The 26,879-nt window shown below is 38.8% G+C and overlaps 1 protein-coding gene across 2 annotated transcripts; it reads left to right on the forward strand.

The window, feature by feature from the left end:
* Positions 1-17,903: 17,903 nt before the first annotated feature.
* On the forward strand, positions 17,904-22,234 carry LOC104247624 (probable methyltransferase PMT15). 2 transcript variants are annotated; one of them, XM_009803686.2, is made up of 5 exons: positions 17,904-18,734; positions 20,239-20,747; positions 20,838-21,230; positions 21,510-21,587; positions 21,687-22,234. In XM_009803686.2, exons 1-5 carry the CDS (start codon positions 17,997-17,999, stop codon positions 21,913-21,915), a joined length of 1,947 nt encoding a protein of 648 aa, XP_009801988.1. In that variant the 5' UTR covers positions 17,904-17,996; the 3' UTR covers positions 21,916-22,234. The 2 variants fall into 2 exon arrangements, with proteins under 2 accessions (XP_009801988.1, XP_009801989.1); XM_009803687.2 differs by having other exon boundaries at positions 17,919-18,734; positions 21,690-22,052.
* Positions 22,235-26,879: the final 4,645 nt, after the last annotated feature.

Below are 26,879 nucleotides of genomic sequence, written 5' to 3' on the forward strand. Positions count from 1 at the left end.
CCATCATGACTGTCGCGGCGGCTACCCTAGGGTGCGGGATGATTTCTCCTTCAGAAATTTTGTTTGCCGACACTGTATCGAAAATCTGGTAGACCCAAGGACCTTTGTCATCATAGGTCTCTATGAAGGGCACAATGGCGCCACCCATGGTGCATGCCGTGTCCTCGCCGTGTAGTACGACCTCCTGCCTATCCCACTCGAACTTCACCATCTGATGTAGGGTGGAGGGCACTGCTTTGGCTGCATGAATCCATGGTCGTCCTAACAGAAGGTTATAAGATACTGTGGCATCTAATACCTGGAACTCCATGGTGAACAGGACAGGACCGATGGTCAATTCAAGTACAACATCCCCTACAGTAGTTGTTCCATTTCCGTCAAATCCTCGGACACAAATGCTATTCTTGTGGATTCTTCCGTGGTCGATCTTTAACTGGTTCAGGGTGGATAATGGACAAATATTAGCACTTGACCCGTTATCCACTAGTACTCGAGTTACCACCGAGTCTTCATATTTGACAGCTAGGTACAAAGCTTTATTATGCTCCGTACCTTCCATTGGCAGGTCATCATATGAGAACGTTACCCTGTTCACTTCGAATATCTTGTTGGCAATGGTTTCCAGGTGGTTTACAGAAATCTCGTTGGGTACATGAGCTTCGTTCAGTATTTTCATTAGGGCCCAGCGATGTTCCTCAGAATGGATCAGTAATGATAGCAGCGAGATCTGTGCTGGTGTTTTCCTCAACTGCTCGACCACGGAGTAGTCCTGCACTTTCATCTTCCTCAAGAACTCCTCAGCCTCTTCTTCGGCCACAGGTTTCTTGGTTGTAGCGGGGTTGGTTCTTCTTAGCTCCACCGGAGCAAAACACCGACCTGATCGAGTCAGTCCTTGCGCTTCACAACTAACTTCCTCCACTTGTTTTCCTTTGTACATCACCACTGCCCTCTCGTATTTCCAAGGCACAGCCTTACTATCAACCATCGGCAACTGAACTGCGGGCTTTATTGTGACCAGTTCCCTGTATACCCCTTTTAACACAACTGCAGGTGTGGGCGGAGTCCCTGATATTACCAACTTGTTTGGCTCGGGTTTGCTTGTTATGGTGGACGGTCTCTTCCCCAATGTCAATACCGGCTTGACGCCTTCTCCCTGGGACTGTACCCCTGTTCCTCCACTGGTCGGTCCTTCTTTCGGAGCGGCCTGGATCATCATCACTGTTTGTGAGGGTTTTCTCAATTCTCCTCCCTCATACACCAACTCAATCATGTGAGTCTCGTGGTGCGCTGGCAATGGGTTCTGGTTGATGTTAGGAGCTTCCGGTGTCTGGACCTCGATCTTATTGGTATCAATAAGATCCTGTATGGCATGCCTCAATTTCCAACACTTTTCGGTATTATGCCCCAGCATCCCTGAGCAGTACTCACAACTTATTGATCGGTCCAAATTCTGGGGTGGGGGATTTGGTTCTCGAGTCTGGACAGGACTAACCAAACCCAATTGCCTCAACTTGTGGAACAAAGCGGTGTAGGTTTCTCCAACTCCGTGAAAGTTCTCTGTTTCCGCAACCTGTCATTCCTAGCATCTGGATTTCCCCGAAAGCCTTCCCCTGGAGGGTTTCTATACGCCCTTGGTGGAGGGTAGGTGTTTTGTGGTGGCGTATATATGTTCTGGGGAACCGGCGCGCGCCATTGCGGGCGAACCGGAGGCTGAGTGTATGTTTGGGCCTGGTGTACAGAACAATGTGGTTCCTGAGGCGGATAGAAATTTTGCGGTGGGTTGTATGGGTAGTTTGACCTGTGAGGTCTGGGTTGGTTGTAGTGTGGCCTGCCAGCCCTGGACCAACTGCCTGCCTCGATCGTGGCAACCTCTTCTTTCTTTCTTCTCAGCGCACCTCCCGTGCCACTTTGAATAGCCTGGGTTGTGGCCTTGAGGGCTGAATAGTTTAAGATTTTGTCAGACCTCAGTCCCTCTTCTATCATGACCCCTATCTTGACCACCTCGTTGAAAGATTTTCCGACTGTTGTCACCAAGTGACCAAAATAGGTTGGATCCAATGTTTGCAAGAAATAGTCCACCATCTCTCCCTCTCTCATGGGAGGATCGACTCTAGCTGCTTGTTCTCTCCAACGGAATCCGAACTTGCGAAAGCTTTCCCCTGGTTTCTTCCCAGTTCTTAATAATGTGAGACGGTCAGGGACTATCTCGAGATTATACTGGAAATGACCTGCGAAAGCCTGCGCCAGATCATCCCAAGTATACCACCTACTGGAATCCTGCCTGGTATACCATTCTAGTGCAGATCCGCTCAGACTTTGGCCGAAATAAGCTATCAGCAGCTCATCCTTGCCGCCTGCCCCTCTCATTTTGCTACAGAATCCCCGCAAATGTGCCATGGGATCACCGTGCCCTTCATATAAATCAAACTTAGGCATCTTGAACCCAGCCGGGAGTTGGACGTCTGGGAAAGGGCACAGATCTTTGTATGCTACGCTGACTTGATTGCCCAGCCCGTGCAAGTTCCTGAAGGACTGCTCCAGGCTTTTGAACTTTCTCAATACTTCATCCTGTTCAGGGGCCTTAGCCGGCTTCTCAATCTCTGCCGGCACTTCCAAATGTGGATTGTAAGCTTGTGGCTCGGGTGCATGGAATGTAGGCTCAGGGGGATAGTATTGTGTATCGTGAGCCTGAAACAATGGCTCACTGGTCGTTCTTTGCAAAGGGGCTGATGTTGGTCCCACAAAAATGGGAATATTGGGCGTTGGGAGAGGTTGATGGGGTGGTGGAGCTTGGGAATCATGAGGGCTTCTTTCTTGATGATAAAGGGGATTTGGGCGGCTTGTAGAAGGGCCGGAGTGAGGGTATTCTGGCATGTGTCCTAGTGTTTCAGGGCTCTTTTGTGTTTTGGCTATGGCTAGCTGCATTGCATTCATCTCTAGTCCCATCCTTTCAATCTTTTCCATTGCTTCTTTTAACAACTGGCTCATCGGCCTTTCTTCCTCATTGCTATTCTCTGAAGTAGTCATGCTTGTTGCTACCGGTCCTTTGGATCTGGTTTGGTATGAGTGTGTTGCCAGAGTTCTTTTAACAACTAACTTGTCTGGTAGACAACAACAAACTTTGTTAGCGTTAGAGTTTAACAGATTTGATCATAACACATAGAGGATGCCATGCTCCTAGGCAGTTAACCGTTTCTACATGCTTTGCTTCAAACAACATGCGTCATCCCGGCTTGCTCATTTGTCCCCTTTTTAGTTATTTTTGTATTTTCTTTTCTTTCTTTATTAAAAGCGGTCGAATCTTATGGGGATTGCCTACGTATCACGTCCCCGCGCGAATCAGACCCGGCGTAGTTCTGCCTTAAAGTAAAGAAACACAAAATTCTTGTGAAATCATTAAATTCATTCTCAAAATTTTGCTATTACAAATTACTTCAAACAAGGAATAGCAATAGTACAGACTCCACAGTTCTTAACCCGTTTTGACTAAAAGAAAAGAAAACAACATATGGAAAAGCAACAAAGCCAAATAAACAAGACTCAACCAAAGATTAATTTTCCAACTTAGGGGCCCGCGAGGCATCATTCGGCCTTTCCGCGGCCCTTGGTGTGAGGTCCCTCTGCAGGCTTTTCAACTCATTCATGATTCGGTGGACGCAACCCATGATGGAAACAAGGAGGGTCTTCCGAGGCATTTGCTCGCATGCCAGGCATCTCATGTAGATGTAATGCCCAATCTCGTCGATCCTTCCTCGAATGTTGTCCCTTTCTGTGAACAACTGCCTTATCTGTCGGTTCTTCAATCCTAGTGTTTGCGCATTGTTGGCAAGTTGATCCTGGAACATCTCCATTTGTCTTTCCATTCTGGTCATTGCATCGTAACATCGCCTTCTGTCGGCTTGGGCATCTCGTGTTTGCTTGAAGATCCTCTCTTGAAGAGTGGAATTCGTTTCCCTTAATGTCCCGATGCTCAGTTCATAATCCCTTATGACTTGTTGCAGGCGCTGCCTCCGGGCCATTGTACCCTTTGCCCACTTGGTCCGCAATCTTGCTGTGCTAGCCTTGGCTCTTTCCAAATCTTCCTGGCATTCCGCAACCTGATCCTTTAACCCCGCTATCAATCTTTTATCCGCCCGGCTTCTCAGCTGGTTATCAGCCTCCTTTTTCATCCTCCGGATCTGAGCTTTGAGGATCTCGCCTTCTCTGATTAATCTGTTCTTTTCTCCCTTGTGGGCAGCAGACTGTAATTGGCATTCAAACCTCATATCCTGAACTTGTTGCTTCAGTTTGCCTGTTTCGGCAAGATATTCCCGCTCTTTGGCCAACCAGCCCCACTGCTCTTGTGAAGATTTGGCAAATTCTTGCAGGTGAGGTCTTTTGGTCGGCCTTCCAGATGATGTCTCCCCTTTGTACCAGGCCTGATACCCGGGCGAAACTTCCCCTTTTGCCCGATTCATTACACAAGTATTTGCTTCTAAGTATTGACATTGGCTCCAAATTTGGCGAACCCTTGCTTCAGGAAACTGGCCGTCGGGACTGATCTCAATCACCTGGGTGCTTAGATCCTCGTCTTTCGGCACTATCTGACACCTCCCAAGTTGCCTTAAAACCCGATGCGGCGCGTATGGTTGAATGCTCTTAAGTCCCATTAAGAGAAAATGGGGCCTGGCTGCTGGCATGTATATGACTTCGTCGATCGGTAACCATCCTAGCGCCCACTGTATTTGACTGGCGTCGAGGGTACGGAAATATGAGGTCCATGCTGTGACTCCTTCCGGTAGGTAGGTATCATTAACTCTGGTATAGAACTCCTCTATGTAGGTCTTTTCAGCGGATCCATGGCTCAGAAACTGGGCTCGGTGACATAGGTGTTCGGTCATCCACATTTGCAACAACAAATTGCAACCCTCGAAAAAGCTTCCTCCGGCTTTGCAAGACGTGAGAGCCCGGAACATATCAGATACTATCATGGGCGCCAACGTACTATCTCTCTGTGTGAGCAACGTACTGACGACCCCTGCTATCTTTATGTCAATATTCCCGTCTTTTCTTGGGAATACTAAGAGTCCTAAGAAAGTTATCATGAAAGCAATCCGTCTATGTTCTTCCCACTTTTGACGATTACTTTTGCTGCACAACTGGTTTTCTGGCTTGTCGAATCCTCCTATGTGACCATATCTTTGATATATGAAACTCATGCTGCAAAAACCTTTTGCCAAGTCAGGGTTATGAATTGTTCTGACTATCTTTAAGGAGTCCAGAAACCGGTGTATTGCTACAGCTCTTGGAGCAATCAGATATTTGTGCCTCAAAGGAGTCTCAGCGCTGCCGATATACCCTGCTATTTCTTCTAAAGTTGGGGTAAGTTCAAAGTCCGAGAAATGGAAGACATTGTGCGCAGGATCCCAGTGGGGGACTAGTGCCCTTATGATATCTCCCCGTGGCCTGATATCCAACAAACTCGTAAGGCCTTTCAAATACTTCTTGATTTCGTCATGCCCTTCTTTGCCTAAATCATTCCACCAGTGCCGCAATTGGAGGAGGATTTTATTCATGATTGAAAAGGGTTCATTTGGAGTCGTGCTCATTCTGCACATTTATTAATAAGATTTTAACAAACGAAACTTATTCTGATAAAAACAAAAATATATGCGATTTTTCTCAAAAGGATTTCTGAACACGACCTCTCAGCACTTCATGAACGAAGATTTTTAAGGTTGTGTGAGAAAAAACGAGGTGGCCGTCTGTACCAAGGCAGCCTTCCGGAGTTCCTTTCGGGAACATTTGGCCATTTTTGACATAAGCGGCATCACCCGGACTTGTTTATGACTCTTTTATCATTTTTCAAAAATAGAAAATTCAACATTGCAAACACGGCCTTTCAATGCCTCGGGGACGAAGATTTTTAAGGCTATGTGGGTCGACTGGACCAAGTCTTAAAAATGACCCAAAGGTGGCTGTTTATGCAAAGTCAGCCTTCCGGCGTCCCTTTCGGGAACATTCGGCTATGTCTTGATAAAACAGCGGCACCCGACTTCTTTATGACAATTAAAATTTGACATATTTGTTTTTGCTATTTTTTCTGTAAAAATGGGGAAGTTACATCGCTAGACTTATTTACGACAAAATTAAAAATCTTTGACATGTTTTTTTTTGTTTTTTTTTATTTGTTTTTGGCTTTTTAGCAAAAGGTGGGGTTGGATCCGATGAGGGTTGCCTATGTATCTCACATCCGGTGAGAATCAAACCCGCGTAGTTCGGGTAATCAAGAATAAGTAGATGAACTAACTTTTTTTCTGAATTTGTGAAAGAACTACTTTAAAAGAAGAAAAGAAGTATATTTTTTTTTGATTGATTTTCTTTTTAAAAAAAACACTTCTAAGATATATTTTTTGAATTTTCATTTGCATTTTTTATTCTAAAGAAAAGAAGAATATATTTTTTGGAATTTTACCTTTAATAAAAGAAATGCTTCTAAAATGTTTTTTTTTGAATTTTGAATTTTCTTTTCAATTTTGAAAGAAGAATCAAAATATTTTCGGATTTTTTCTTCTTATTATACACAATTTTTTAAAAAAAACAAATATAATAATAATTAAAGGACTTTCTAAAGAAGTTAATAATGGAAAATATTTTTGGATTTTTTTTTTTGAAAATTGGGAGTCTAAAAACTTTTCTAAGCTTTTTGGCAAGACAAATATTTTTGCAACAAATAAAGACATATATATTTTTTGGAAATAAAAATTTTGGATATATATATATATATATATATATATATATATATATATATATATATATATATATATTTGTGACAAATAATGAAAGACTCTTTTTATTATTATTATTTTTTGAATTTTCATAAAAAAAACCATTTTAAAATAAGACTCTTTTTTTTAATTTTTATTTTTATAACAAGACAAACTATATATTTCTATATTTTTCTGAAAAACAAACCAGAACAACGATTTTTCTATTTTTCCTTTGCTTTTAATAAAACAAACTAATAAGACGTTTTTTTTTTCATTTTCTCAAAATTTCGGCAGAGTTTTGACAGTATTTGGGTATTGGTTTTTTTTCAAAAATAAACAATCAATTCCTTAACCGTTATTTCCCCTTTTTTCAATTTTACAAAATTCATAATATTCAAACACCGGTCAGCATGCGGGTACGAAAATAAATGCACGGAAAACAAATAGGATGCATCAGGATGGCCTTTTCATATTAGGTCGCTAGTCCTAGACGGACCCAACCCCTGTGTTGAGTCCCCTGAGTCAAATGCAACGTGATGCAAATAAGCGTTCCTACTAGGGATCCGGCATGAAGTCACGTTATTCTATGTTCAAAAACCTGGGTCGGTGTTCTAGACAGTGTACCCGAGCGGACAACTCGAGCTGAGGAAGGAGCTCCTTTCCGGGAACCAAAAGGCCAGCCGGCTTAGAAACTTTCCGAGCCTCTTTTATTCAGGGTATGACACTAACAGAATAGGGAGTCTCAACCAGTAAGCACATCCCCGGAGGTAAGAAGAGAAAGGTTTCGGCACAATTTATATACAGTTCAAATAATATCAAAGCGGTAAAAGCAGCATTTAGCACATTAGGCTCAAACATGTAAAAATCAGATAATAAATAAAGCCAAATAATAACAATTATTCTAAGCTCGAATTCTTAACCCTAAACCAGTGGTTCTGGGTGTTGATCCCCAGCAGAGTCGCCAGAGCTGTCACACCTCCTTTTTCCGCACCCGCGGGGGTGCAAGGGAGTTTTTTCCAATTAAAGGACAATCGAAACGGGATTGGTTTAATTATTTCAGAGTCGTCACTTGGGAGATTTAGGGTGTCCCAAGTCACCAATTTTAATCCCGAATCGAGGAAAAGAATGACTCCATATTACAGTCTGCGTACCAGAAATCCGGATAAGGAACTCTGTTAACCCGGGAGAAGGTGTTAGGCATTCCCGAGTTCCGTGGTTCTAGCACGGTCGCTCAACTGTTATATTCGGCTTGATTATCTGATTTTATACAAGTGTGAACTTATGTGCAAAATTTAACTTTTAACCGCTTTTATCATTTACTGTTTTTTATCAAGAATTGCAACGTTGTGAAGATGTATCTCTGACCGCGTTACAATCAATGTACCCGTGATCGTCGACACACTTTGACTCCGTTGAGATTTGGATTTGGGTCACATAAATGTGCACCCGAGTTTAGGAAGATACAATTATTAAATACGTGCCTAAAACGACTAAACGTATTGTTATTTTGGGGAAGGACGTAAAATTTACTAAGCGGCCTGTCCCGAATTCTACGTATTTTAATATATATGCATTCAGAGGGCCCCGCAGCTTATACATTTTTGTTTGTCGAGGCTCGTCTCGTTCTATTTTTAAAAGGAATTTGCGACGTCATGGACATGCATCTCGAGCCACGTCACAATCTATGTGCCCGTGATTAGAAATACATTTCGAATCCGCCGAGAATTGGATTTGGGTCACATAAATGCGCACCCGAATTTAAGAAGGTGAAATTATTAAATACGCGCTTAAAGAGGCTATCGCGTTATTATTCCGGGAGGTCGTGAGATTTGCTAAACGACCCACCTTAGGGACTGAGTGCTTCAATATATATATATACATTTAACGAGGGCCCCGCAACTTGTGCGTCTTTTTTCTTTATTTTTGTCAAGGCTCATCTCGTCCTTATTTTAAAAGGATATCCTATAGCAACTACGTTTCTTGTCGCGTTTGTCTCTACTAATTGAAAGCAGTAGATAGCCCTAGTTAATTACATGTTTGCAGGCTTATTTATAGCAGGATTCAAAATGCTTTTACAGAATAATAAAAAACGTGATTACGCCCATGGACAACTAATCGAACATTATGGGCCCAAACCCAACTCATGCGAGATGGGCCATACTTGGGCCACTGTTTACCCGATACGGGCCTGCTTGGTCTGTTTCGATCTGGGCTCGACCTTCATGAGGTTGAGGCCCTGAACTGGTTTTTTGTTCTAAAATTGAGTTTATTAATTTATATGCGACAATTTGACAGAAGGGAAAGAACTTAACTAGTAGTGGATAGTATTCATACTTGGCCTACATTAGAGAATATACTACTCAATCAAACTAAGTCTAAGATAAAACTTATTGCAATGGGAATATTTTCATCTAACAGCATACATATATGAACTAGCATTCACTAACCTACATTGATATACTAAGCATGCAGGCTACTTCTATTGCCCAAACGAAAATGTAACTATTATATACTACATGACATTTAATACAACAGTCCATGTATATATAAAAAACAATCTGCAGGTCTTCTCTTTGGCATTCATGCTCAAACTTTCAAGTTACATTGGTGGTATTAATCGTGTACCTGGTAAGGAAAGGAAAGGAAGAAGGAGAGTAATCAGTTGAGTAGTATGCAACAAGCAACAGCAGCAACAACCAAACAAAAACAACACAGCAGCAAACCAACAACCACAAATGTTCTCCACAGTCCACAGATAAACAGCAACAGTTTCAAGAACAAAGAAAACCAACAGATGGTCGAGCCCCAAACAAACAATCCCAGAAAAGAGTAGTGAAGCAACAGAAATAACAGAGTATTCAATGCAGCAACACCAGCAGTTCGACAATCACAAGCAGCTCCACCAGGGCATACAAACAGAACTTGGCCAAGACAGCTTGACCAATATGAATTCTTCTGTAGTTTTCAGACAGTGTTTGGTTACAGTGTTTCTGGAAATTTCCTTATATTTTCAGTTTTCTTCAACTCACAGGACCTCTCCTAAGACTAAATTTTTTCTAGCCCCTTTTAAGTTCTGGAATGGCCTATTTATAAGCCAAACAACCAGTGCAGTTCAGCTGCCCGGATTCTGCCAATTTGCAGACTGCCCATACCTATTAAATCCCATGCCTAAGCATCTTTTTGATGCCAGCCATTTGTTCCCCACGCCTGGCTCATTCTTTAATCAAGAGTTATGGGCTCATTTAAGTATTCATTTTAAACCCCATACTCTTGTGTCTTGTTCCCTATTGGCATTAGTTTAATCCTAAATTAGTACCCTACTTGTCAGCTCATTTAAACTAAGTTTTTTTTGTTCTTTTCAAACCCCAGACTACCCCTGTTAAACTCTGATTATTACTGCCCCAACCCATTGTAGCATCAGGGTATTTTGAATTTCTAAAGGTTCCAATCCAGAACTGCCCATGGGTTGAACCTTTCAGTCATTTTGTAATGCAAACAAACCCATTTCAAACAATGTCGGGCATTCAGTCAGTAACATGGTTCATTTAGTCATGTGAAATTATTAGCTCATTTGATCCATTAGTTATAGAGAACTAATCGACGATGTTTATCGAGTCGACTATACTAATTATAACAGGTAACAATCAGTCGTTCATATAAACAAATACATACAGGGACCTAAAGGGCATCAGACAACTTTTGTTCAATTACTGGGAGCCTATATGAATTAACTTATTTGACGAATAATTAATTGACGATTATGTATACCACAGAATACATTCAGAACACATAGAAAATCAACTTACCAAATAAAAAAAGCCTTTGACAGAGATGGAAGAAATTCGAATGAAAAATACCAAAATAACAAACAAACACAACGAAACATGCTGACAACTTAATTAGAACTAAAACAAAGAGAAAGGAAAACTTACCGAAAAAGTTTGAAATCAAAATGACCCAAATCTGACTCAACTTTGAACCCTTGAGGCCGAACAAACTTTAATCAGGGTGTTCTCACATGAGAACACCTTGATTAAGGTCTATTAGACCTCAAACCCCTGTCAAGACCGGCCGGATTTCCCAGGTTCATATGTTCTAGGGTCTGGATTTTCAGATCTGGTTTTTAGAAGTTGTGGGTAGATTCGGACCAAACCACACCTGGTTTGGTCACGAGGGGGGTCAGGGGAGTGTCTGGTATGAAGATGGTGAGGTTTGGTATAGATCGAGTTTTGTCTCGAATCTTCAAATCCAGATTCGAGACGATGGGAGGTGATTCGAGGTACACGGTTAGTGGATTCGTGCTCAGGGTGGTTGGATGTTTCAGGGGTGTGAAGGGGGTGGTCACCGGCGTTCGTGCCGCCGGGTTCTGGTGAATGGGATATCAGGGCGGCTACTAGGATTTGGGGGTTCAAAGCTTGGGGAAGGAGGCGAGTGAAGGGGGGGTTCGGATAGGGGGCGTGGGGTGTGATAGAGGGTTTATATACGGAGTAGGGGATTGGATCTGAGCCGTTAGATCAGATGATCTCAATGGCTTGGATCTGATGGTGAAGGGTGAGACGCGGTCGTTTGATATTAAAACGGGGTCGTTTGGGTTTAAGTGGTGGGTTGGGTTGGACCGGCTAAACAGGTCGGGTTACGGGTGCTGAGGTGGACCATTGGATTAGTGTGGTTGAATGGCTCAGATCAGATGCCTTATACGACGCCGTTTTGGGATGAGCCTGGGCAGGCCTGATTTGGACTGGACTTGAGTGCTTGGTTTGGGCCTGTTTTTTGTTTCATTTTTGGGCCCAAACCGATTTTCAACTCTTTTCTTTTTGTTTTCTAATTTTAAAAAATAAAAAAATAACAAATAAATAATAAAACAAATGAAATTAAAACAACAACAATGTAGCACTTCAACATAATTATCACACCAAATTAAAATGTTTAAGTAAGTTAAATCACAACCTAGAACGGACGATGCACATATATATTTTTTGCATTTTCTTTTAATGACACATATTTTTTTTGTATTTTGTTTGATAATGATTAAATGCGAAATGGATAGACCCACAAACAACACATGTCACGGAAAAATCGAAAAATTGTACAGCGAAGTCATTTGTCCCTATTTTTATTTTCTTTGGGAGTGATCGTCCGTGAAGCAAAAATCACGTGCTTACAACAAGTGAATTGATTGAGAAGAATATATGCTCGATTCTTGAGTGTAGTGTATTAAAGTGCTTAGGAGGGTTAGTCATTATTCCTAAACGTATCCTACCTGTACCTTAGCCTGCTGTACAAACCATAAAGTCCTACTTGTTTCTAGATTTGGCTAGCTTAGATTAATAGAGATGTACACTATGAGCAAGCTTATGGTAAGACCACGGGACGCACATGAATTTCTTTGTGAAAGTGAATAAATTTTGTTCAATTGTGTGATGTCCTTAATTTATGTTCAAAGATATATTTGAATGTATGTACCATTTTTATATTCACTCTTTTGTTTATTGTTGAGGGCATATGATCTCATGACGAATTGGTAATATTATTAACTTATCTTATTGGGTGAGTGCGCGAGTTGAGGGTGCTTAGTGGTAACGAGTCGGCTCTTAAGGTAGGGTGGTTATAGATAAGTTGTTTGAATTGGTTAAATTGAAATGTTTATACTTGAGCATTTTTAAAATGTTAAGAATGTGAAATTCGTATGTTCATGCTTGATTGTCGGTAGCGACCATAGTCAAAGATAGAGTATATAGTCGAAAAATTGAATTGCTCCTCCCTAGCTGAGATGTACGTTGTTGGGGTGTAGTTTATATTTTCATTGCTCGAGGGCGAGCAAGAGTTTAAGTGTGGGGTATTGTTATTCGGCTTAAAGTGTGTATATTTATATGCATATTGCCTCACATTTTACTCGTATTTTGTGGAATTTGGATATGAAATGTAATCGTTTATTCTAATTTGTGGTATTTTTATGTATAGGAGTCACCCGAAAGCAATATGGAATGAAAGTGCATGAATCGAAACAACAAGAGAGCAAAAGAAGAAATCCAGACAGCGTAGCGACCACGCCCAGGGCAGCCCAGCTCTACCTGTGTCGCAACTTTCAGAAGAAACAAATTTTCCAGCGCTAGGGCGAGCGGCCAACACTACCCTAGGCGCTGGGTGACGAAATTTTTTCTATTTCGCTCGGGACAAGGTTATTTCGGTCCTACACACCCCCAACTCATATAAAAAGAAGTCTAAACCTAATTTGGAGGGGATCTGCCATACTAGGAAGGAGAATTCACGTGAAGGAACACACACCACGCTTGGAAGAGCCTTTCTACTAGTGTTTCTTCTCTTCTCTTCCTTTAACTTTATAGTTCATTAGCTCTAGAGTTGTGGGTGCTAGATGAACGTTGTAGTTTGAAGCTTGAATGGTTCTTACTAATTTATCATATTGGTTTATTTATTCAATCTTGCGCTAAATTATTTAATTGTTTGATCATCAATTAAATATTATTTACGAATCTAGGATTGAACTCGAGAGAGGAATTCTAGATTGCATATAAGATTTAGTAGAGCGAGATCTTGAACCTGAGTATCGGGAACAAATTTGCGGTTAGGATAGGGATATATCTAATTGCCTTGATTGGTTATTATACAGGAATTATTAATGCGTTCTTGTTAATCCTAATATCATAAGAATATAGACGTTAAATTAGCTTGAATAAGCGAGTAGTACTTCAGAAGAATACTCTGATTAATATTAACTCTGTCAATCAATAAATCAGATAAATTAATTAGACAATTTAAGTGGAAGACTCAACGGGGTTGTTAGCTAAGCCATAGCTCAGGAATATTTTCTCCTATTGAATTCGTATTTAAGCTTGCCGACTTGTTTCTTTAGTTTCTTAGTTTGTTACTCTAGATTAGTTTTAGTTAAATATTCATACTTTAAAAATCGCTTGAATAGATTAATTGTCTTAGTTTAATTTAGTAAATAGTTAATCACAATTCCCTATGTGTACGATATTTGGACTTACAATCTTATATTATTTGTCAAGCACATATACTTGTGTATGCGTTTGGGAGCCACACGAAGCCCAAACAAGATGTATATCATTTGAGCTACGGAGAATTTATGATAAATATATTGTGAAAAGACATGTACATGCTCAAAATGCAGATTATCCTTGTTTGTATTTTGTCTTAAGATATAAATATACCTCATTGGTTGTTAGAAAATAAGCAACGATGGTTTTCCAACAAGTGATGGTTTCAATATAAAGGACTTAAATTAAAAATGTGTAGAAAAAAAAAATCTTGCGGTCCCCAAGTATTTTGTATTTAGATCCAAAGCCAGATTTTGAATTTTTTGCAACTAGCGTAGCCGATACAAGGATGACATATAGCGACATGCTCCTCAATTTCAGCCAAACAAAATAATAAATAATGCCCACAAAGCACGTTTCCAAATGTAAATATGTAGGAGTATTACATGCAGCCACGCACATAGTTAAAAGATAGGCATGCCAACTTTACAATGCAAAAAGCTTCTTCTTCTTCTTCTTTTTTTTTTTTACTGAGATTACAAAAAATTTGGAAAAAGCAAGACGGCTTGGGAAGGTACATTCATAAACCTGGATAAAGCTATTTACGACTAATCTGACTCGATTAGCGTTGAAATTAAATTGGAGTTAAAGTTACATTAGTACTATACTACTGTATACGGTCAAAATCAAGTATGCCCGATTTCTCGGGCTCGAGGGACGTCTTAAGCCCGAATTCAGGTAAGGTCAATTTCGTGCTCGATAGATCAGAATCGAGCTCGAAGACAGAGTGCAATGTCCGATGATCGAAGTGTGCGATGAGTGTCGAAGCCGAGTATGTTCAACCCCGAGATAATACCGTTACGGATTTGTAACAGAATGAGCAAGATTCCTGCCACGTCCCCAAGGTCATGGCGCAAATCCTGGAATAAAATTGTATGAATCCGTACTAGGCGGTTAGACAACTGTCCCAATAAGATTCTTTACTGTAAATAGAAGTGTACCTTATTTAGGATTCCCGGGGACCCCAATCATTTGTAAACATCATCTAATCATTGGCAAAGAATATACTCTCTTACTCCTCATTGTTCATCAGAATTGTCATTTAGCTTTATTATTTCTGCTTTATTGTTCTTGATCCATCTCGAGGTCACATTGGCTCGAGGTTGATACTGCCTAGCAACACTGGTTTGATTCACTCATTTCTTTCATTTATACGTTATACTTCTTGATTATTAATTAGTATTGAACTAGATCACATATTTTTAAAACCACAAATTAAATTTAGTTTTTACTCGTATTTTCGAGGTAAACAACTACTCACTCCGATTCATTTTACTTGCCATGGCTAATTTTCTAAACATTAATTATTCTTTTATCTCAAGTTATTACTACTTTCAATGTATTACTTCTTTCTAGATTATCTAAAATTACAAGCAATTTGGAGTAAATATTTCTTAATAATCATGATAAGTAAAATGGACCTGACTCCTGAGTAATAGTATTGCCTTGTAATTAAGCCTTTATTAATTTTCTACATGCAATTTGACGAATTAAATAACTTAGTACTGAACCCGAAATCACAAGAAGACAGAGCAATGAATCACTAATTGACCTCGAACTTCATCGTATACACTAATTTCGTCCTGAACCCCAACCCCCCCCCCCCCCCAAAACCCCCTCAAATAATGACTAGTACTGCCATTTTCGCCACGGAAATTAATTGGTTAATTAAGGTTTCAAATAAATTCATTAAGGATGCCTTTTTTAAAACAAATTTGCTCGTTTTAGAATCTATAAACTATTCTTCTTTCTTATGTTTTATAGTTTTGAAAAACAGATAACAGACGTATTATCGTTTTTCGTTTTATTCCCATTCACTAGTTATTTAATCATTTTAAGTCGCGTTTATTTCAACATTCTCTGCAAAAATAGTATTGCAAATTGTCCAAATTAACTCCTATGCGTTAACCTTAATTTGTGTAAAGTAAATTCGGAATGTATGGTTCCTCTATTCTAAATAGTTTTATTTAAAATAAAATGAATTTTGATTTACGTTTTAAGATGCATGTATCTTTTGCCATTTTCATATGAAAAGTTCTTTAGTGTATATTTTAAGTACATAAATTTTAATTAAAATAATGTAATAAATAAATTCGACTGAGCTCAAAAAGTCGATTAAATTATTTTTCATTAAGCGAAAGTACATGCCAAATAAATTGCGGGGGATTAATAAGTAAAATAAGGACAATCCTATCCTAGAAACACTCTAATTAAACTTGAATAGTAATTACGTTTGGACGTATGGAAATCCGTAGCAACACTCTAAACTTGTGCCTCTTTTTGTTGGGATTTTGAATAACTCCGTTCTATGCCTCCGTTGCCTTCACGTTTGATGGTACGGCTCCATTCTCCATTAATTCCTCTTGTTTTAAACTATAGTATTTGATTGACTCCTTTCAAAATTCATTAGGCCTTGTACCTTACAGATTCTTTGGTGAAATCGAATTTTTAAAATACATAATAGAATATATATATATATATATATATATATATATTGTTCATTATCATAGTTAGGAACGATCTGAATGGATTATATTCACTTTGTTCGACGAGAATAATTTAACTTAAGTATATATTTAAGTGTTTCTTTTTATTTTGTTTAAATGTCACATATAAGCATTCAACGGCTATAGATTATATTAATATTATGTAATAAAAAACTTCGATTTAGAATTAAATCTTGTATACTTTTATTATTATCCTAGTTATTGATCCATACTTATTACTATAAGAAACTACATTAACATATGGCGGACTTTTAATTAACTTGAGCATAAAAGTAGTAAATTATATTGTCTACATGGATACCCAATAAGTGTTTAGTGTTAGCTAGCTGTAAATGAGTATGAACCATCTCATACAAAAGAGCACAACAGCATTCTTTCTAATTTCGAATTTATGAATACATACTTACTATCAAACAACTGCATGTAATATAGTGGCATATTAAGTAATTTCAGTGTAAAAACACTAAGCTGTCCACATATATGAAAATTAAACCCAATAAGTGTTAGCAAGCTGTTAATGAGTGTTGAACCATATTTTACAGAGAGAAGAGTAAAACTTTTTCTTACTTAGATTCCTATTCTTTTCTTCATATTTCATGCTGTCAGAGTGTCACTTTAATATAGGAGCAGATCTGCCAATACTTACAAAAAAGAGTATCTCACTTTACCCAAACGAGGATCTATAAGGCCGCATGAGTCAACACCGCCCCCAAACACCTTCAAAATCCCCTAACGGCATTGCCAATATTTCTATTAAGTCTGATTTCATTAATACACATTATGTGGAGCCAATTGCAGCCAAATTTAGAACTAAGATAATGTAATAACTCCATCCCCTACTCCTGTGACATTGGCATTTATTATTCGGATTTAAATTATATATGCTAAAGTACAAATACTTCTATGCAATCAATATAATTTAACATGTAAGAACATACTAGTTATATAGTATTTTTATCAAATTATCAATTAATATTTATCACAATAATTTACTTATAATTATCTTATAATTTACCAATTAATTCTTATCATAAATCCTCAACGTTATTTATAATAATTTTTTATATCGTCAATACTGTTACATTTCCCTTCATCTTCCTTTCTCATTATTACAATACCGTTTTGGATCCCCAAACCATAAATGGTCTTCTCCTCACACTTAGCCATTACTAACAACATAGTTTAAGTTTTATGCATCTATAGTGTAAAGTTTTTTTAAAATCATCGTGTCACCTAAAAGGTAATTGCAAGTAATTTTTTTAAAAAAATAATTAATTTTTTATATTCTATAAATGATAAGTAAAATGTTATAATATGTTAAAAGTGACTTAATCATATAAAATATCTTTCATCGTTGATGTATGTAATTTAAATTCTTAACAATATAGTACTAATATTCTAGTAACTATGCATATAGTAAAACTAACACCTTCTTACATCACATGTCCAACTAGTAATTTACTTACACTAGTAATATTCTATTAACCATGCCCATAGTGAACTACTCCAATCACCTTCCCCAGTGCCCAACTTGATCACTCACCTAGTTTTCATCCAAACCCACAAACACACCCCTTTCTTCTATAAACACCTCACCAATCAAAACTTACCCTTTAAACAGAGTAGGGGAGAGCCATAGCATTTGCGCAAAACTCTCCTCTTTCATGGCGGGTTCTAACCCAACCCCTTATTATACTCCAACCTCCAAACACACAGCAGCTACCTACCATTCTCCTTTCCTTTTGAAAAGACCCAATCTTTACTCTTTAGTTGCCGTCACTTTTCTCTGTTCTGCTTTTTACTTCACTGGTTTATGGCAAAATAGAGGCAGTAACAGTGTCATCACCACTTCCAATATTGTCCACACTACCATCCCCTGTTTCCCTTCTAAAAATACCTCCACCAATTCCCCTACTTCTTCAAAATCCACCCAAAAACTAGACTTCACCACCCACCACTCCACCGACGACGGCGGAGCTGTTACACCTGATGATTCAATCAAAATTTACCCTCCTTGTGACATAAAGTACAGTGAGTACACCCCATGTGAAGACCCTGAAAGATCATTGAAATTCAACAGAAACAGATTGATATACAGAGAAAGGCATTGCCCAGAAAAGAATGAGCTTTTAAAATGCCGTATACCTGCACCATATGGTTACAAGAATCCATTTAAATGGCCAATTAGTAGAGATCTTGCATGGTATGCTAATGTACCACACAAAGAACTGACAGTTGAAAAAGCTGTTCAAAACTGGATTAGATATGAAGGGGACAGGTTTAGATTTCCTGGTGGTGGGACTATGTTCCCTAATGGTGCGGATGCATATATTGATGATATTGGCAAGTTGATTAATCTTAATGATGGTTCCATTAGAACCGCCATTGATACTGGCTGTGGGGTAATTTTCTCTCTCTGTTCGTTTGATCAATTTTTACTCTTCTTAATTGTTGCTGATGCTAATTACAGATTTTTTTTCCTGGTATATATCGATTTTCTTGTTTCCATATTTTCGGAGTGGGCAATGGGCATTGAATGCTTGAGTAAAATATTTCTGTTTTCCTTGTTATGGGTCTTTTACTTGGAATGTCCTTTCTCTCCCTGAATCTTGATACTTCCTTTTATGGTAATTCACTTGTTGATCTTTTCTATAATTAAAAATTATACGCCCATTTCCTCCGTAGAAAAAAGGTAGTCAGAATTTAGATGTCAATTAATTATGATAATTAAGTGATACCTCCATTGTATACTCCTTCGGTTCCAGTTTATATGAACCTATATTTTTTTTATCTGTTCCACAAAGAATGATCGCTTTCTAAATTTAGAAACAATTTCAACTCTATCTTTACTGAGAAGCATTTATAACCACAATCACAAATTCTAAAAAATTTCTTTTTTTTCTTAAATTTCGTGCCCAATCAAACAAGTTCATATCAGTTGGAACGCAGGGAGTACTATTTTTTTTAGGATTAGTTCATTCACAATAAGAATGAGACACTTTTATGTTTCAAAAGAATGTTATAGTCACATAAATAATAAAGTATGTTTAAGGTCACAAGTGACAGCACATAACGTCTTGAATGTCTTTTTGTCTTTTCATAAATTCGGTGTCGAATCAAATTGTGCCACATAAATCGGAATGAAAGTAATTATAAATCAGCAAAAACACAGGTGTTATTTATCTTGATTTTTCTTTCCGTGTGTCATATTCGATTTTAGTGATAACTGGTGAGAGGACAAATCAGATTAAGCTGTGATGATGAATGAAATCTATTAATGCGAAGAAAGAGTGATCTAGGGACTATAGGAAGTCGGATTGTCTGAAGGAATAATATTAAATTGGATCAGAAATAGGCTAGTATGCGAGGTACTCAGAATCAGGACAAAAGCATTATTATGTCCAGGAGAATCAAAACAGCTTTTTTCCCCGAACTGAACTCCTTCATTCTACACCTGGCAACTCCATGCACGACGTCTCGTTTTTCGATGTGAATCTTTCTGCTAACAACAGATCTTTTGTTACTACTCTATTACGTAAAGAATCTTTCCTTTTTCTGAAAAAAAAACTTTTTTTTATAATAGAAAGTTAATTTGTTGAATTAACCAGTTATAAGGACGTTGAACAAGATCATATATATGTTCTCAATTGGGTCTTCAATGGACAAGTACAAAGTTATCAATAACTCGTATTAGCAAGGCATTAAATTGAAACCTAAACACAATCAAGTCTCTTAAATTTTTAATTAATTAATGAAATCCTTGGGGTTAGATCTCCAAGTTTTCATTCTGCCTCATCTGCCTCACATCTCAATATCAATTCTCGTTTACTTGAACATTTACATTAAAAGCCTAAGCCTGTCTAATTTATAAGTTTTTTTCTCAAGAAGCTGCTAAAATATATGCAGGTAGCGAGTTGGGGAGCTTACCTATTGTCACGAAATATCATAGCCATATCATTTGCACCCAGGGATTCACATGAAGCACAGGTTCAATTTGCACTTGAGCGAGGAGTACCCGCTCTGATCGGAGTTATTGCCTCCAAGAGGCTTCCCTATCCATCTAGAGCTTTTGATATGGCACATTGCTCTCGTTGTCTCATTCCGTGGGGCGAGTATGATGGTACATATTTGATTGAAGTCGATAGAGTCCTAAGACCTGGTGGATTTTGGATACTCTCTGGCCCTCCGATCCGCTGGAGAAAATACTGGAAAGGCTGGGCAAGAACACGGGAGGACCTAAATGCTGAACAAAATAAAATTGAGCAGGTAGCTAAACGACTCTGCTGGAAAAAGTTTGTCGAAAAGGATGATATTGCTATATGGCAGAAGCCATACAATCATGTTAAGTGCACGGAATTCCGAAGGAGAGTAAAAAATCCACCAATCTGCCCTGCTCAAGATCCTGATAAAGCCTGGTTTGTTTTGCCTTCTGACTTATTATTGTCACAGTTGTATTATCCTATAATCTTAGCATTGACGAATTCGTGTCGATCTGATGTTTTCAGGTATACAAAAATTGAAACTTGTTTAACTCCCTTACCAGAAGTTTCAAATGAACAAGAGGTGGCTGGTGGACAATTGGAAAAGTGGCCTAAAAGATTACACGCAATACCACCGCGGATAAGCAGGGGAACGGTAAATGGGGTCACGGAAGAAGATTTCCAGAAGGATTCACAGCTATGGAAAAGAAGGGTTTCGTATTACAAGTCAGTGAATAACCAGCTCGGCCAACCAGGGCAATACAGAAATATCTTAGATATGAATGCATTCCTAGGTGGCTTTGCTGCCAACTTGGTCGATGATCCTGTTTGGGTGATGAATATAGCTCCTGCTGAAGCTAAGGTCAATACACTTGGTGTCATTTATGAAAGAGGGTTAATTGGAACATACCAAAGCTGGTAATTACTATGCCTCCTTCACTTTCTTCCCCCCCCACCCCTCCCCCTTCCCATAGCAGTAAATAGTGGCGGATCCAACAATAAGTTCGCTGGTTTGGCAGAACGCAATGATTTGGGGTCGTATCCTAGATATATATATATTGCAAAATACTAGTATAGACAAAGTTAGATGTACATTTCAGTACACATTCTCAATTTAGAATCCGTAACGTTTAAATTCTGGATCTGCCACTAACAGTAATGCTTTGCTGTTGTGATTAACCGCAAACTTTATTATAGGTGTGAGGCTATGTCTACATACCCACGAACATATGATCTCATTCATGCTGATTCAGTATTTACTCTGTACGAAAACAGGTAAATTCTGTTACTAGATGCTTGAATTAAGCAGTGCAATCCAAAAGGTTACCTTCTTTGAGACTTACTTTCTGATTATATATACTGGTGACTGTGTAGCAGATGTGAAATGGAAGATATTATGCTAGAATTGGATAGAATATTAAGGCCAGAAGGAAGTGTAATTATCCGAGACGACGTAGACATATTGATCAAAGTGAAGAGGATAGCGGATGGGCTGAACTGGGATAGTCAAATTATTGATCATGAAGATGGGCCACTCGAAAGGGAGAAGCTTCTGTTTGCAGTGAAATCATATTGGACAGCGCCAGCTGCTCAAGGATCTTAAACTACTTAATCCCACTGTTTTTAATCTTTCTTACTTCAAAGTCTAATCATATTGCTAATCCTCTCTTTTATTCTTTCACATGTTAAGTTCTAGTATTACTTGCAAATTGTAAACTCTAGGATTTTAATGATTCTTCAGCAACTACACTGAAGTAATGAGTTCTGTGCAAATGATAGGCAGATTGCAACGCCGTGAAGTTAGTAGTTTAAATATCGATAACTTTGAGAACAGCGATGTAGAAAGTCTTGAAACTCAAATGCATTGACTAAAGAGTGTACATCAGCAAGCACTGAATTCTACGTCAAAGAACTTGATTTGATCTCTTGGCAGGTAGTTTTCTTACACTTATTGGGCTTACTTGAGGTTATTTGGACATGAGGTTTTGAATTCCAAATGCTTATGAAAAAGGGAGAAGGCATAAGTTTTCCTTCAACTAAGGTCGGATTACTAGTTATACATTTTATTTTTACAGGTGTCTTGAAATTTGTTATTTTCCATAAGTGTCATATAGCAAAACATATGAGAGATATTAAATATATAATTAATGAGGCAAATCTTAAAACCTAGTGACATGTCTTAAAAGTATGCAGGTCTACCTAAGATGGACAATATCAAGTGGGTTTAGGCAAATCCCACGTCTAAGATGATTGTGGGTCAAGCCTCAATGACAAACTTGAATGAGATTTTTACCTAGCTATACTATATTAGAAACTTATTAATCAATTTTTTTTAGGTTCCTTAAAAATTATATTGTGTATTTATATTTACTATTTATGTACAAAATATGATAAAAGAAAGATCTCTTAAATATAGGAATTAATTTGTAACTGTATCTTCCATCCCCATCTATCAGCTTAATTAGCCTCCTACAATCACAATTTTCCTCCCAATTTCAAATTTTTTTGAAGTCATTCTGTCTTTCATACAAATCAACCAATCTCTCTTTATGTTAGTTTATATGGATCCACCACACTATAGAGTACCTGGTCCTATATGAGTTTTTACTGAAAAGACTAATGAAACAGTAAGTAAATGAGACACGAGATTTTTACGTGAAAAAATCCCACTCAAGGGGACAAAAACCACGACCTACACTTGTAGGTTTTCAACTTCACTAACTTGCAATCACACTATTACAAGCCACTTTGTAATGACTCTATTACAAAGACTTCAACTCAACTAACTTGTGATACACTTACTACAAGCCACTTTGTCACACACTAATTACAAAGACTTTAACTTATGACTAACTCTAGTTACAACATAAACTCAAAAGGTTTATGAGTTTGGGTTTCTTAAAACACAGGTTTTAAGAAAACAAGATAGGAGTTACAAAGAAGAACAAATAACAAGATTACAACTCAACTACGGATGCACATAGACTCATTGTGGAACTAATCCTTAGTGGAGTTGTCTTCTTGTTCTTAACACACTTGTGACTTTAATGTTGGATCAACTCTTTAATGCTTGAGAGAATATCACTAAATGCTTAAGTAAATATATTGTGTCTTCCATCATGTTGTTATACTACCAAAGACATCCCAAGGACGATGTCAGTTCATGGTTGGTGCATGCCTCTTCCCAATAGAAAGTGACTGTTGTACTGTCTGCTACAATGTTGCGGATACAGTTGTAGGCAGGTACTTTCTGCATTTGCTTTCTAGTTGTATAGTTGACTTATACTTCTGTCAGAGAACATGCAGGGATCATGTCCTTGTCTTATTCCTCTTTTCTCTTTATTTGCATGTCATGGTCCCGGTTCGCCCTCCGTGAACCATCGTGACGGCACCTAGTCTCTACGACTAGGTAAGCCTAAAACGCGAAAGATAAACCAATTTGCGAAAGAATACAATTTAAAACAGAAATAATGTAATAAAACAGCGTTTTAAAAGTGCCGCTCGGCATACAAAATATAACTCTCAAATCCAATATATATATATATATCTCCCAAAATCCGGAAACTCATGAATCACAAGCTAAGGATATTACATAGTGCTCTAACTCCAAAATAGTCTAAAACAAGTAAATACAGAAGGGTTGTAGCTACAAGAGAGAATAGATAGAGACTCATCGGTCTGCGGACGCGGCAGATATACCTCGAAGTCTCCGATGGGTCGCCTCGCCTCAAAGACAATAAGTCTGAGTCAAGGTACCTGGATCTGCATATGAAAAACATGCGCAGAAAAGGCGTGAGTACACCATAACGGTACTCAGTAAGTGTCAAGCCTAACCTCAGTCGGGTAGTGACGAGGAAGATCAAGGCCCTACTGAGGTTAAATAAAATATAAAGTTCAACAGTGTAGAACAGAACAATATAAAAAAGTACAGCAATAAAAGTAACACAAGATATAAAGAGCAACAACAACTATTACAGAGACAAGGTAAACACAGAAAGAAATAAGGTTCAACACCAAAATAACAATCGGGGATCTCCCAGGATACCGTCCTGTAGTCCCAAATATATATATCCAATGGATCTCCCGGGATCCCATCCCGTAGTCCAACTCATAGTGCGCGGTGATCTACCGGAATCTCGTTCCATAGTCCCAAATGTAAATACCCAGTACTGGGGAAATCTATCTGGTGCATTCTCGTAGTTCTATATAACTGTGTAGGGGGATCTACCAGAATCCCACATCCGTAGTCCCAAAATAAACAGACAAGGGGAAGCTACCAGAATACCACATCCATAGTCCCAATATAAATACATAGCAGCAACAGAAAAATATTCAGAAATGGCAAATTTCATATTAAGGCAAACAAGTAATTCTAGCCTACCATGCTGCACAGAATTCAGGTAAGGCAGTTTGAGCAAATACAATAATTAAATCACTTAGACATGCTTTCCTAAGCTAATAGCAGGCTTAATAGTGCAAGTAATAAAAACAGGAAAGGAAACGTACTAGTAATTACTTAATGAAAACCGGATTTCCAACAATTAGCACAAGTACGCACTCGTCACCTTACGTACAAGGCATTTCAATTACCAAATATACCAAATCCTAAGGGGAAGGTCCCCCACAAAAGGTTAGACAAGCCTAACACAAAATCAACTCGAAATCACGTTTCTTGCCACAAGTATCTGACTCCAAATGGCCCAAATCTATTCAATTCAATTGCATAATGTAAATAACACTTCAAGTAACTGATTCTACAATTAAATGCTAAGCTAATCGCGAAATTAGGTAAAATGGCCAAAACGCCCCTCGGGCCCACGTCTCGGAATCGGGTAAAATTTATATTTTCAGAATCCTCATACTCTCACGAGTTCATGCATAACAAAATTATCCAAATCTAAGATCAAATTCCTAATCAAAATTCGAATTCTAGGTTTAATAACTTTCTTCCAACTTTTTCCCAATTTTCATCTCCAATCCGAAATTAAATGATGAAGCTAACTATAGGTTGATGGAATATAACTAGAAAGGGTTAAATAATTGTTACCCACTGATCTCCTCTTCAATTTCTTCTCAAAATCGCCCTCTCCCGAGCTCCAAATCGAATTTCCAATATTTGAAACTAAACCCTCGAAATTTCATATTTCTGCACAGCTGTTACTGCATCTGCGGTCCTGGGACCGCATTTGCGGAACAATGGTCACATCTGCGATTTCTCACTTAAAGCCAGTTTTCGCTTCTGCGGTAGACCATGCAGGTGCGATTCCCTTCTCGCACTTGCGGCTCCTGCTGGACCTCTCCAATTCCGCTTCTGCGACCACAGAGCCACTTCTGCGCCTACGGGACCCAAACCGCATGTGCAGTTATGATAGAAAACCAGCTGAAGCTGCAACCTCAATCTCCAAAATCCTTCCGTCAACCATCTGAAATCATCCCGAGGCCCTCAAGACCTCAACCAAAAGCACCAACAAGTCTAATACCACTGTCCAAACTTGTACCAATCCTTAAAACACCTAAAACAACATCGAAACGACAAATCAACCACGGATTCAAGCCTAAGAACTCCAAAACTCTAGAAATACGCTTTCAATCAAAAAGTCTATCAAACCTCGTCCGAATGACCTGAAAGTTTGCACACAAGTCACATTCAACACTACGGAGCTACTCCAACTTTCGAAATTCCATTCCGACCTTCAGATCAAAATCTCACTATCGAACTGGAAACTTCAAAATTTGACCTTTCGGCATTTCAAGCCTAAATTAGCTACGGACCTCCAAAACACAATCCGAACACGCCCCTAAGCCTGAAATCACCCAATGGAGCTAATAGAACCATCAGATTTCCATTCCGAGGCCGTCTTCACACTACTCTGACTACGGTCAACTTTCAAACACTTAAGCTCTCATTTAGGGACTAAGTGTCCCAAAACTCTCCGAAACTCAAAATCGAACATCCCGACAAATTCCAAATAGCAGAAATAAACATGGGGAAAGCAGTTAATAGGGGATCGGGCCGCAAATTCTTAAGACGACCGACCGGGTCGTCACATCCTCCTACCCTCAAACGAGCATAAAGACATACCTAAAGTAGTGAAAAGATGAGGTTAATGGCTGCACATATCCTGCTCGGTCTCCTAGGTCGCCTCCTCGACCGGCTGAACCCGCTATTGAACCTTTACTGATGCAATGTTCTTTGACTTCAACTTTCTAACCTGCCTGTCCAATATTGCCATTGGCTCCTCAACATAGGATAGATCTTTGTCCAACTGGGCTGAACTGAAATCCAACATGTGCGACGGATCACCGTGATACCTCTGGAGCATCGAAACATGAAATACCGGATGAACTCCTGCCAAGCTGGGAGGTAAGGCAAGCTCATAAGCAACCTCCCTAACATGCCTCAATATCTTAAAAGGGCCAATAAACCTCAGACTCAACTTCCCTTTCTTCTCAAATCTCATAACGCCCTTCATAGTTGAAACCCGAAGTAGAACCCGCTCTCCAACCACATAGGAAACATCACGAACCTTTCGGTCCGCGTAACTCTTCTGTCTAGACTAGGATGTA

This window comes from Nicotiana sylvestris, chromosome 5 (genome assembly GCF_000393655.2).
Source record: "Nicotiana sylvestris chromosome 5, ASM39365v2, whole genome shotgun sequence".
NCBI lineage: Eukaryota > Viridiplantae > Streptophyta > Magnoliopsida > Solanales > Solanaceae > Nicotiana > Nicotiana sylvestris.